Raw genomic sequence first — 12,078 nt, forward strand, 5'->3', positions numbered from 1 at the left:
ACAAACTTGCTCGCTATCTTCTTCACACTCAGCGTTGCTCGTCGGTGATTGGCTGGAAGTAGTCTGCGGTTGCTCCGGCAACTGTTAAAATATTCCTCGCAAGTTATTCACGTTTTATCGGAAACAACGTGACAAACAGAGCGGGACGAGATTGATGTGCTTTATTTTGGTCTCAAAGGGAAACTTTGTTCTCCTGTTTTTTTTTTTTTTCCGTTTGTGTTGTTTTTTTTTTTTTCTTTTTAAATCAAAAGTAATCGTCTTATATTTATCTGCAAGTGGCGCTACGGCTTGCTTTGTGGGGTTTTCTGCCTGACAACGGCTTTCATTCACAACATGGTCATAATATTAGGTACAGTTGCGTCATCTTGTAAGTATCGATACAAGAGTTGTTCCAACATGTATTATTTTATATCAAAGTTTCTGAAACACTTCAATGAATAAATAGCAAAAGGCGAAGCATTGTACAGGATTTTATTAAAATAAAAAGAATCTGTTTGGGAAAATCTGCGTTAAAAAAAAAAAACAACAAAAAAAAAAACGCTTATTTTTTCTGAGCAAATGTTAGAGAGGGCGGCCCGGTGATCAACTGAGCGCGTCGAGCTCACAGTGCAGAAGTACCGGGTTCATTTCTGGCTCCGGCCTCCCTGTGTGGAGTTTGCATGTTCTCCCCGGGCCTGTGTGGGTTTTCTCCGGGTCCTCCGGTTTCCTCCCACATTCCAAAAACATGCACGGCAGGCTGATTGAACACTCTAAATTGTCCTTATGGGTGAGTGTGAGTGCGGATGGTTGTTTGTCTCTGTGTGCCCTGCGATTGGCTGGCAACCGGTTCAGGGTGTCCCCCGCCTACCGCCCGAAGACAGCTGGGACAGACCCCAGCACGCACTGCGATCCTTGTGAGGATAAAGCGGATCAGAAAATGGATGGATGGATGGAAGTTAGAGAGAGGCTAATAAACAAGTCAAATATTAATACTGTATTGATCGTTGCAAGCTGTCCCTCCACCTCTAATATTTATTTTTTTTCAAAACATTCGACTGAAAGCTATAAGGCATCACACTACAGTATAAAAAACGTTCTCAGAAGTTGTCAACAATTTCAAGATGAGAGTTGGCTGTCTTCATACCCTGGTCCTTTGCTTGTTTCTGCTCATGAAAAACTCCATTTCCCATCGTTCACTCCTACTTTTGATATTAACTCGACCTCTAACCCTAACGCAACCCAAAGCCTTTATGCACGTAGCCTTAAGATTCAATTAGTAATCGACATGCGTTTAGTCTATGGAATGCAGCAGATGTTTACATTGCATTTTGTTACGGCTGCAGAAAATTCCCTCCTGCGTTTCGCGAGTGAAGACAAAAGCCCCGGGGGAGATTTCCTGCTGGGCCGCAGCCTGAGTCACAGTCGACGAAAGATGGAGAGGGGAAGCAGCCCCACTCACTACACGCTCATCCCGGCCCTCCAGATGGAAGTTTCCCTGTCTACATCCAGCTCCGACTCTGCCTCCCTCTACCACGTTAGTGCCTCCCCACCCTCACTTTAGCGCACGTGGGATCATCAAAGTGTAGCATCTGGGAGGAAGGTCACATTTCTATTTCACCTCGCAGGTGTTTGAGCGATCGTCGCGCCTGCCGAGGTCAAAGAAGAAGAGTAAAGGTAAGAGATGAGATGGCAAGCCCAAATGGAAGTGTTTTTCTCTGCTCGCTCTAATGCGTTTTCGTCTTGTGCAGCCGGAAGCCCCATGGCCTCCATCAGCAAACGACGGATCTCCTGCAGGGACTTGGGTCAGGGCGACTGTGAAGGCTGGTTGTGGAAGAAGAAAGATGCCAAAACTTATTTTTCTCAAAAGTGGAAGAAATATTGGTTCATTCTGAAAGACACGTGTCTGTATTGGTACATGAATGAGGAGGTGAACGGATCGATTTTCCTGAAAGTTCTAAAGACGTCGGTTCATGTGTGCGTTTGTTATAACGACACTTTTTTGTTTTTGTTTTTTTTTTTGTCTTCACCGCAGGATGAGAAGGCAGAAGGCTTTGTCAATCTTCCAGAGTTTAAGATCGATCGTGCTACAGAATGCAGGAGAAAGTTGTGAGTCGTGTTTTTCTCCATTTGCATTTGTTTCCCATGACTTAAAAAAAAAAATAAACGAGAGTGCGTTCAACTCAAATTTGGGTGCTTAATTTTACAAACCGAGAAATACAAAATATATGCGAGGCAGTTAAATCACCACTGCAAGCTACAACTAAAATATCAATTGGGCCCAAAGATATTGACTGACATTTCCCCCTTTTGCACTCACTTAATGTGACAAAAGGACTCCTGCTACTGTGTCTGAGATCCTGTGCCAGGTTTCTCATCTCATTCATGTTCTAATGTCTCCTTTATGGCCCTGTTCTTTTGCGCTCACATTCTAAAATATACATTTTGGCTTCATTTCAGTGCTTTCAAAGCTTGTCATCCCAAGATAAAGACATTCTACTTTGCGGCAGAAAATGTAGACGACATGTCCCGGTGAGTTAAGGAGTCTGACGCAGATGTAGTATGAAACTGCTTTATCGGTTTACGTCATAAATTGGTTGTCCGCCCACCCTTTCTCCATCCTCACAGGTGGCTGAGTCGTCTAAGCATGGCTGTGGCAGGCTTCTGTGAGCAGGACAAGATTCAGGATCAAGGCGAGTCGCATACACACCATAGTGAAAATTTAAAATTTGACATTTCACGTACAAGAATCGTTTGGGAATATACTCGACAAGATTTGCCTGTGCAAATTTGTGAGGTCAGAGGTCAAGCTGGGCATGACTCACACTCTTCATAATTCATTTTATTGACATGGCACATTACAAAATACTCCCCACAAAAAAAAAAAAAAAATGGTGGGAGGTTTATTTGCTCAGTCTTCCGGTACTGTCATTTCCCGAGTATAAGACGCCCCCTAATATAATATTAATTAATAATGTGAAGCACATTGAGTTACCTTGTGTCTGTATATGCTCAAAGAAAAGACAGTGTAATGACACCATCTAGTGGCCGCAGAAAAATAACTTTAGAAAGCCGACATTTAATTTGAACATAAATTCCACACCCTCCCACACTACTTTGCAAGGAAAAACAATCATTTCAATGTTAAGTGACTCGAAAATGTGCAAATAGATAATAGCTGATGTATGCATAAGTGTCGCAAGCAACTGTTGCCAATGCTAGCGGGCTAATGTGGCTAATTGATCCACAACCATACAGACTACTGCATTAAAACCGCACGCTACGAGCAAGATCATTTATTTCCTTTTCCTCATGAGCTCAGTGCTGAGATGAACGCAATTTAGCTCTTATTTAGCTGGTCTGCTCTGACCGCACAGGAAACAGAAAACAGGAAAGGTAACAATGCGAGACAATTTTTTATATTATCATAGAAATTTTATATTTCATATTTGTAAACATTAAATATCATGTTTGAATGAAAGTACCACGGCCTTTTTTTTTTTTTCATAAATAACCATTTGGACTCTTGTACAAGGCTCCCCCTAAGATTTTGTGTTCATTCATTCATTCATTCACTCACTGGAAACGCTGGTATTTAAAAATAGAACGCTGAATATTGCGCTTATCCTAATCAATTGATTAATTCTTAAAAAGGAGGTGTGTCTCAAGACTTTTATTCCTATAGTAACGTATAATTTGTATTGGGAGATTAGGTCAAAGGTCTTTGTTTGCTCTGAAGGTCTCTTAAATGACATTTGTATACAGTACAATGAAATGTGCATTTTAAAATGTGTCAGCAAATCTTGGAAAACTTAATGCTTGACTAGCACCATTTTCCACTCACATTTCACCGTCGCAGTGGAAAGGATATGACTCACGCAGGATAGTTAACAGGAAACACTTTTTTTTAACACCTTCTTCTCAATTTTCACATCTAATTAGATGCAAAGTCTCTGCTTTATGTCGCACACAAATGCTCATTTTAGGGACGGACGACGTCATATTTTTGTGTAAATGGGACTGAAATCCTGTACCTTATCATGGTTCTATTTCAAGGAACCTGTGTAGGAGCCAAGCGATGGTGATGTGTGGGTGAACTCGTCTATCATTTGATTTTTGAAGAGGGCCCTCTTACGTCATGTAAAACGAAGACTCATAACGCCTGCAGAGGACATCGCAGGCCATTCTCACATCTTCAAATATATTCTTTGCACTCTAAGTAGACCTTGAAATCACACCTACAACACTGCGCATTTTGACAGCATTGATGACGCAAAACTGGTGCCTGTGCAAGTCGGTTGATTTTTTTTTTTTTTTTTTTAAACTGTACGGCTATTAGAATCTAGATCATCTCTCGGGTGTTAATACAGACCATGAACTTGTACCCGGTAGTTGGTGTCACTCCCGTACTATCTAACGTCAAGGGTGTTCAGAAAGTCATGCAAACATTATTTTCTTGACAATATGGAGTACTGTGTGTACATCCAAACCTGCAGTGACAAATGCAGTACTAATACAACAGACGTGCACAATGCTGGGAAAGTGCCACTGTTGCAGGATCAAACTATAGAAGGCCAAAAAAAAAAAAAGTGCAGTAAAGAGTGTAGCTTATTTTTTCCTTCATATAAGGAGCCATACAATCTTGTGTAGCCTATTTATCATATCTTAGGTCTAATTCACTGGATAATTTTGATCTTACATTTAATTAGCCTGGTTTGGTTCTGTTGTATTTCTTCATAATTAGATTACTGGAGCGAGAGCGACCATGAAGACATGGACATGTCCTCCATGAACAAACAGGACAGTCCACCGCCACCCTATGACACATATCCGAGAGCATCATCAGTAAGTACCATCAGTGGTGGTTTTCAATAGAAATCACGGTGTGGCACAGTTAACATAAAACTACAGAACAGTGCAGGAGTGTGCCTTCAGTGCTTTGATTAATAATGGAGAAAATGGCATTAGAATATGACAAATTTGTTGGTTGGTTCAAATTTTTGCTGGAAATGCCATAAGGAGGTCTGAAACCATTGTGAAAATATTTATGCATATAAATGTTTCAGATTAGATTTTTTTTTCACTCGTTGCTAGGCAGAATTCATGGAGCACAATTGTGTCATCGACTTGACTGTTTTTTTTCCCTTTACATTCATTAATATTAAAAATAACTAAATAAATAAAGACAAAGGTTTTGATATCAGATGCGTATTTTATTGGATTTCTTGACAATTGTGCCCCTCATTGATTTGCAGTGCACACAATCCCCCACTGTTTGAACAGGGGTGTGGAGACTTCTTTTTGCGCTGTAGCTTCCCTCCGCTATCTTTCAAAATACATTGATTGGCTGAGTGGATTCTGCCAACAGAAATTAATGCTCAAGTGGCAGTATATACATCTACGACTGTGTTATTCTTAATTGCGTGAATTATTTTGGCAACGGGTGTCCTGTTTTTTAGACTTGAACACATGCCCTCAAAACTTCTGTGCCAGTGCCTGAAATGTGATATAGCATAATACTCTGTAATCATTATCCGTGGATGCACTGCATATACTATGAATATTTCAGATCCGATTTTATTGTTTAAGACAGCTGTTTGAATTGTAGTTACTTAACATTTGATTCTATTTAGGTGAGCCCCTTCCTGGAACCCAAACGTGGTCATTTCTCCTCATCTGACACATTCCAGTCACGTTCCTCTCATGAGGATTACCACTCAGAGCCTCAGGAAGGCGGCAGCAGCAACAATGGTGGTATATCCCCTGGGCAGAAGACAACCAACCAGCGAAACTCCTGGCAGGACCAGATGGAGAGCAATGCCAGAATGCACTTCCTCCAGGCGTATCCCATTGAAGAGCCTCTGCTATCTGATGACAGGGAACAAATGGCGATGGAGTATCGCAGGCAGTCTACGCTGCCTGCACAGCGCAGCCTGCTGCAGGAACAATACCGAGCCTTGCCCCTGCCTGTCAGGTCCAGTATCGATTCGGAGGTGGGAGGGAAACCTCGCAGCTTCACGCTACCCCGAGACAGTGGTCTCCACGCCATCCTGGCGGCCAACTCCGGCGCGTCAGATGAGAGAACACCTCGACACTACCAGCTGGAGCGGCCCAGAGAAATAGGTTAGATACCCTAAGACCATCTTTCCCAACCTTTAGTGAGCCAAGGCACGTATCTTACGTTGCAAAAATATGACAGAACACCCCCAAACAAAAGTTTCGCAAAGAATATATGAACTAAAATAATTATGACTTTTCCTCAGTTAACTCACAAATTTAATCACATCCAGTCCATGATGCACATTTGGTCCTGTTTTTTTTTCCAAATAGTTCAGGTTTGAGAGTTACTGTATTGTATATATTCAACCATATTGTTGTAGTGTGATCGTGATTAGCTGCACTGTATCATTTGGCATGTATTGCACGTACAATATATTGAGCTGCAAGCCAGGCGAAAATCAATAGAGCTACACAATTACCCCGAAGTATGCTACAGTGTAATTACACCACAGAATTAGTTAAGTAAATTAACATCGGGAGAAAACATCGCCTTCTGTAATGTTGTATTAATTTTTTATTCGCATTTCATTTTGAGTGAACAAATGTTAGAGGCCCACCAGGGCAATTTTCCAAGTGTGCTGCAGTTTAACGTTGTCCGTGATACACATTTATTCCGGCAGTCCACTCGCTCGCAAACACCCTTTTTTCCCACTGCTTTTTTTGTTTGTTTGGTTTCAAACCTCCTTTTGCTCTGCCTCAATCGAGTTGTCACAGCGCCTTCCGGCCATGTCTGGATGCTGTGGCCAGGATGAATCCTCTCTGCCATGTTAATGTTGAACTGTGAACAGGATAAAGAAACAAGCTTGGAGGCCCTTTCTCCATTGTCCTCATTTTTCTTTTGCTCATGTTCACTCTTTTTTTTGGGCGGGCATGGGAGGACAAAATAAAGCGAACTGTCATGCATTTATTACAAAGCTTCTCAGATAATTGGAGTAACAGCGTCATGCCATCAGAGGGCAGTGTGCGTGAATGAGAAGTTTATGGTAGCAGTACAGTAAACATACAGCACCATTGAGCAGGTTATAAAGATAATGTAGACATTGTAACACAGTGGTTACTCTACTTACGAACGTCTCCTCATACGAAATTTTCAAATTACGAAACGTCTCAACAGGAAAATGTCGCCTCTTGTTCCGAAAGAAATTTCAACATACGAAAGGTCAAAAAAAAAATATATATATATTATTGGCTGCTCCTCACAGCTCCAAGTTTCCTGAACGCAACATACGTATAGCTGCTCTGCCATTGGCTATTACCAAGCATCATCCTGGAATCCCATTGGCTAAGAGGGCATTACAGGAAAACATGTCTCTACTTAATTTGTGATGCTTAATTATTAGCGCCACAATCAAGATAATTTGTCATACAGAGTGATAAACTGATTGTCGCATTATTTTTTTCCCCCCATTTTGACACAAGAGATCCATTTAAAACGGGATTATTTTTGCTCTGAAGCAGGCGGCTCCTCTGTTTACTACTCTGTCTCCAGCATCATCCCACCCACATGATCCGATTGGTGAAACACTGTATTGGTTTTTTTAGGTTTAAAAGACATTTAATGAAATTGTTGGGTATCTCCTTGATGCCCCAAACTATTTTTGAAATAATAAAATGATGCATTCATCTTTTGAAGGGCGTGGACGAGACTTGAGGCTGCAGTCGGACTCGGTGGGGGATTTGTATCGAGCTCTGGAACACACCAGTCTGTCCACCTCAGCTGACCACCGGTCAACCAGTCGCCTGGAGTACAAACGCTCCTTTGTACGCAGGGCGAATGACCCCGTGCTCAACGACAAGCTACACCGCCTCCGCATCCTTCACAGTTCTCTCAATGTACTGGCACGTAGCTCAGGCATACCTCACAATTCGGCTTGATTATGCTTCAATAATGTCCGTTTTATTTTCTTGCAGAATGTCCCTCTTCAAGACACAAACCGCTCGTTGGGCTTTTTAGGCTGATACGTGGAACCACGCTGCCTCATTTGCAGGAGATGAAAAGGCAACAGAAAGCTTCATTTTTCTTCTTCCTTTTTCTTCTCCTCTCCCCTTTCAAGCATTTCTACTGAACGGTGTTACTCGCTCACATTCTTTCTGTAGTTTTAATGATGAGAACATTTGCTAAAGGTTGAGCACTGGTTTCAACTGGTTGGAAAAAAAAAAAAAGCACTTTGTGTCCCTGTCATGGACTTGATGGAGAGCGTCTTCACTCACATGCATGGCTGTTTCCCATCACTTTTGTTGGCATTGTGTGCAGCTGAACAGATCAGATTGACTATTTTGGATGTACACTCCGTTTTGTTATTTGTATAATTATTTATCTATATTAAGTATGGCGTTGCTACACAACCTCTTGAGGATATGTGCTGAAATACAAATAGTAAATCAAGTGCTGTGCCTCAGTGATTGTGAATGTACATTGTACTTTTCCAAGAATAATGAAAGAAGATGTAACGGCAAACAAGTTTCTCTTCAAATAGGGGTGAGAATATCACACTTGGCAATAAGGAAATTGTATTGTAAAATATCAAAGGGACGGTCACAATAGTTGTCTATTTTTGTATGCATGCAGTCTTTACAGTGGTGGCAAAGCAAAAAATATATATGTGTTAAATTCGGAGACGACTGCTCATCTCAACTGCCTCAACCTCAAGACTTAATTTTAAAAATCTAATTTCATTACGAAAGAGATGGGAATTAACTGTATTTATTAAGTGTTTAATGTACAAGCATGTTTTGTAATACTGTACTAAAACACGTGACCATGCCATTTAAGTGCACACGTGTGCCATATTGCTGTATTGTAGCTGCAATACTTTTATTTAATGATGGAAATAAAGTATGGCATAGGCACACTAAAACGTTGTAAAAATGTTTTTCCTCATAATTACATTTGAAGTGACTATTTTTAGACAATAGCCAAACAAAGGGGGTCAGAATAGGATGGATCAGGAGACAACATTCATGTGCTGTAAGAATTTAATTAAGCATGATCTTTATTTAAAGATTTTATATTTTAAAATATGCCCTGAAAAATCTCAAATCATCTTGCCACATAGAAATGAATGGAAGTGCCATCAATTCGTTCCAGCCTCCCCCCTTTTTTGTGTGTTATGTTTTTTTAAACAAAAAATATGAAGGAAGGAGGTACATTCAATCAATAAAAATTAAACTACAGCCACAAGTTGAACGCACACAGACTGTAGCTGATCAGCACCAAATACGTCTGAATAGTCTACGTCTGAATCCTTTAATTCTTTCTTTGCAGCATAACACAAGTGTAAGATCATTGATTCATGCACAAAATGTCCACTTTGAAAGAGACAAACAAAAAAGACAAAGTGCAATTTTAATCACACATCTATTTATTTATTTATTCTTTTATAAACATTTAAGATATATTAACCTGTGTGAGACATTTATTCACAAAGAAGTTTTCATATTGTTAAATATGATATTCATACACTGTTTAATACAAGAAGTAAAAGTAAAATAAGAATGCATGAGTTGTATCCCAAAATCATTACTTCAGTTTTGATAGAGCACTTTTACTTTCATACTGGTTTTAGGAAATAAGTATTGATTTAATTTTTGTGAATTGACATGCAACATATTGATTTGTTGCTTAAAAGAAGTCTACGCACAAAATCACATATAGACACATGTACCTGTATATTAAATTGTGTAGCAACAAATTATAGCAATGAAGAAATGAAAGTCACCTATCCTGGCATATTACAATTCGTAACATTAGCAAAAGAGTGGCCGTTTCGACATAAAAAAAAAAAAAAAAAAAAAAATCAAAAATATTTTTTGCTTATTAGTGAGTAAAAAAAAATAATAATAATGTCAGTTGTAATTACCTTCTGTGCTATCTTGGGTGGAAGGACCTTGTACTTAATACACAGCTACACAGCTTTATAATATGGACTCGAACAAGAGATGTCCCAAGTCCATAAAGCATTGGGTTGGTGACCGGTGGAATTACAGCAAAATATATTGACAAGAAGATGCGCGCCTCAATCGCCACATAACTCATATCGAATCTGTTCTGGATAACTTCAAATAAGGAACCAATGCTATAATTCAAAAAAGAACATAAATGCGGCAAGCAAGTTTTAAGAGCAATAACCTGAGACTCTTTCGATATTTTTCTACAAACTCGCAATATCTGTGCATAGGAGAAAACAATCAGGAAGAGCTGCGGGAAGACCAAGAACCCAATAAGCACGAGCCCAATAATACTTATGTGGGATGCATTCGAACACGCGTTTTTGACCAATTCCATGTTCACACAATACAGCTTTGCGATAACTTGCCCACAAAAACTCAGCTGCAGAGTGAGACTGAAAAAGCATCCAAATACAATGAATGGATAGATACCCACAAATGCAATCAGTTTGCCGGCTTTGGAAGGGGTCATGATGGCGTGATAGTGCAGCGGGGAACAGATGGCAACAAAGCGGTCGTAAGCCATAAGCGCTAGAATGCAAAACTCCGAAGCCGCGTATGTGTGCAGGAAGTAGACTTGAGCAATGCACGACTTGACACTGATCTCGTGTGTCTTGGACAGGAGTACTCCCATAACCGGAAGCAATAACACGCTGCACCCGTAGATCTCATTGAAGCACAGCATGCATGCAAACACATTCATGGGCTGGTGCAGCTGTTTGTTTTGGTGGATGACGGTGACCAAGAGTATATTCAGGAATATCGCAGCGACATAAAGCGAGAAGAAAAGAATAAAGAAAAGGTGCTTGTGGTTCTCCAGGGTTGCGTAGGCCGTCATGGTGAACGTTAGCGTCGTGGTGTTCTCCATCCTGAAAGGGAAGAGAAATGGTGATTACATATGAAGTGTATGCTAAACAATTTAAATACAGCATAAGCGAAATAGACTGCGGTAGATTGCGGATATTATCATGGTTCAGAGTACCTGTGATTGTGTCTTCTGCTCCATGCACCTAAGCTTGTCCTGTGCGAGCGTGGCTTTTTAAGATCACTCAAGGTGGGCTTGGTTTGCTGTTCGGGGATTCTGACACACAGTCTGATTCTTGTTACTATAGTCACACATCCCCCAAGGTCCCTTGACAGGTCCGGAATGAGTGGTTGGTTTACACTGCTCTTGGTTTACTGTACACCCACCACCTTTGTATTGGCTAAAACGCAACATATTCATCGTAAATCATTCTCGGAGCGCACAAAATGAAAACAATTCCATTGAATAAGTCTGTGGATGGGAATATCTACCGATTGACATTTCTACGCACAAGTAAAAGACAAGAAATGATAATGGAAACAACTATGGCGCATTTTTAGAGTAACTAAATGTTACTAGTAAGGCAAAACTGTCTGCGAGCACTACCAGCGATATACTAAAATTCTACTTAACATCTGGCACTACACTATAGGACTACTCGCATGAATACAGTATGTCAAGAAGTGCACAGTTTTGCCTCATTAGTTACATGTTGTTCAACTAATCCATCCAAGTCATTCTACAACTTCATAGAAATGTCATCCAGTCGTGGAAGGCAGCGGTGGGAACAACATCACCAATAAGACAGCCATTCTACTGGTGCCTCAGAGTCATTCCACTATAGTGCGTTGAATTGTCTTGCTAATGCATGCTCATGCATAGGCAATGTCAAAGGCTTGACCCTCAGGAGGTCGGACGGTATAAAAAACAAAACAAAAAAACCCAACCAAAAACGGATGGATGGAAAATAAGAGGCTTAATTAGTTTACGTTGGGGGCAATATAATTACGTTTGGGTATTTTTAAGGAGATTCCATTGAAAACACACCTTGATCTGGCTCGGTGAAAGTAGATGGAAGCACAGTTAGGGGGCGAGATGGTCTGCCCAACATCTCATCCCAACATCTGGGTCTCTGATGAACATCTCAAATTATTGATGCTATATAATCTAGAACGATGAATACTGTGGCCTGTGCTCTGCTCACACATAACTCTCTAGTCGTGGGTAGCCTAATAAACAAGATCATGAAACTCATTGAAGAGGTGACGCTTTTTTTAAAAGAGGCTACG

General features: G+C 40.5%; 2 protein-coding genes across 5 annotated transcripts in view; one reads left to right on the forward strand and one right to left on the reverse strand.

Annotated features, from left to right (window-relative positions):
• The window catches only part of LOC109512555 (connector enhancer of kinase suppressor of ras 2-like), a 26,433-nt gene extending 17,539 nt beyond the window's left edge, over positions 1-8,894 (forward strand). For all 4 annotated transcript variants that reach the window (XM_019864390.1, XM_019864393.1, XM_019864391.1 and 1 more), the window contains 10 exons: positions 1,323-1,513; positions 1,605-1,653; positions 1,728-1,906; positions 2,012-2,085; positions 2,437-2,508; positions 2,605-2,669; positions 4,721-4,821; positions 5,610-6,099; positions 7,670-7,869; positions 7,948-8,894. In XM_019864390.1, the coding sequence (XP_019719949.1) occupies positions 1,323-1,513; positions 1,605-1,653; positions 1,728-1,906; positions 2,012-2,085; positions 2,437-2,508; positions 2,605-2,669; positions 4,721-4,821; positions 5,610-6,099; positions 7,670-7,869; positions 7,948-7,995 (1,469 nt within the window). In that variant the 3' untranslated portion in view covers positions 7,996-8,894. The remainder of the gene's footprint in view (positions 1-1,322; positions 1,514-1,604; positions 1,654-1,727; positions 1,907-2,011; positions 2,086-2,436; positions 2,509-2,604; positions 2,670-4,720; positions 4,822-5,609; positions 6,100-7,669; positions 7,870-7,947) is intronic.
• A 987-nt stretch (positions 8,895-9,881) lies between these two features.
• LOC109512556 (olfactory receptor 52D1-like) lies at positions 9,882-10,852 on the reverse strand. Its single transcript, XM_019864395.1, has one exon. It carries the CDS (start codon positions 10,850-10,852, stop codon positions 9,905-9,907), a length of 948 nt encoding a protein of 315 aa, XP_019719954.1. The 3' UTR covers positions 9,882-9,904.
• Between the last annotated feature and the right edge of the window lie 1,226 nt (positions 10,853-12,078).

Source organism: Hippocampus comes, unplaced genomic scaffold (genome assembly GCF_001891065.2).
Source record: "Hippocampus comes isolate QL1 unplaced genomic scaffold, H_comes_QL1_v1.1 scaffold57, whole genome shotgun sequence".
Taxonomy (NCBI): Eukaryota; Metazoa; Chordata; class Actinopteri; order Syngnathiformes; family Syngnathidae; genus Hippocampus; species Hippocampus comes.

Coding starts and splice junctions, on each gene's coding strand:
- LOC109512556 (XM_019864395.1), bottom strand. CDS start 10,852: ATGGAGAACACCACGACGCTAACGTTCACCATGACGGCCTACGCAACC.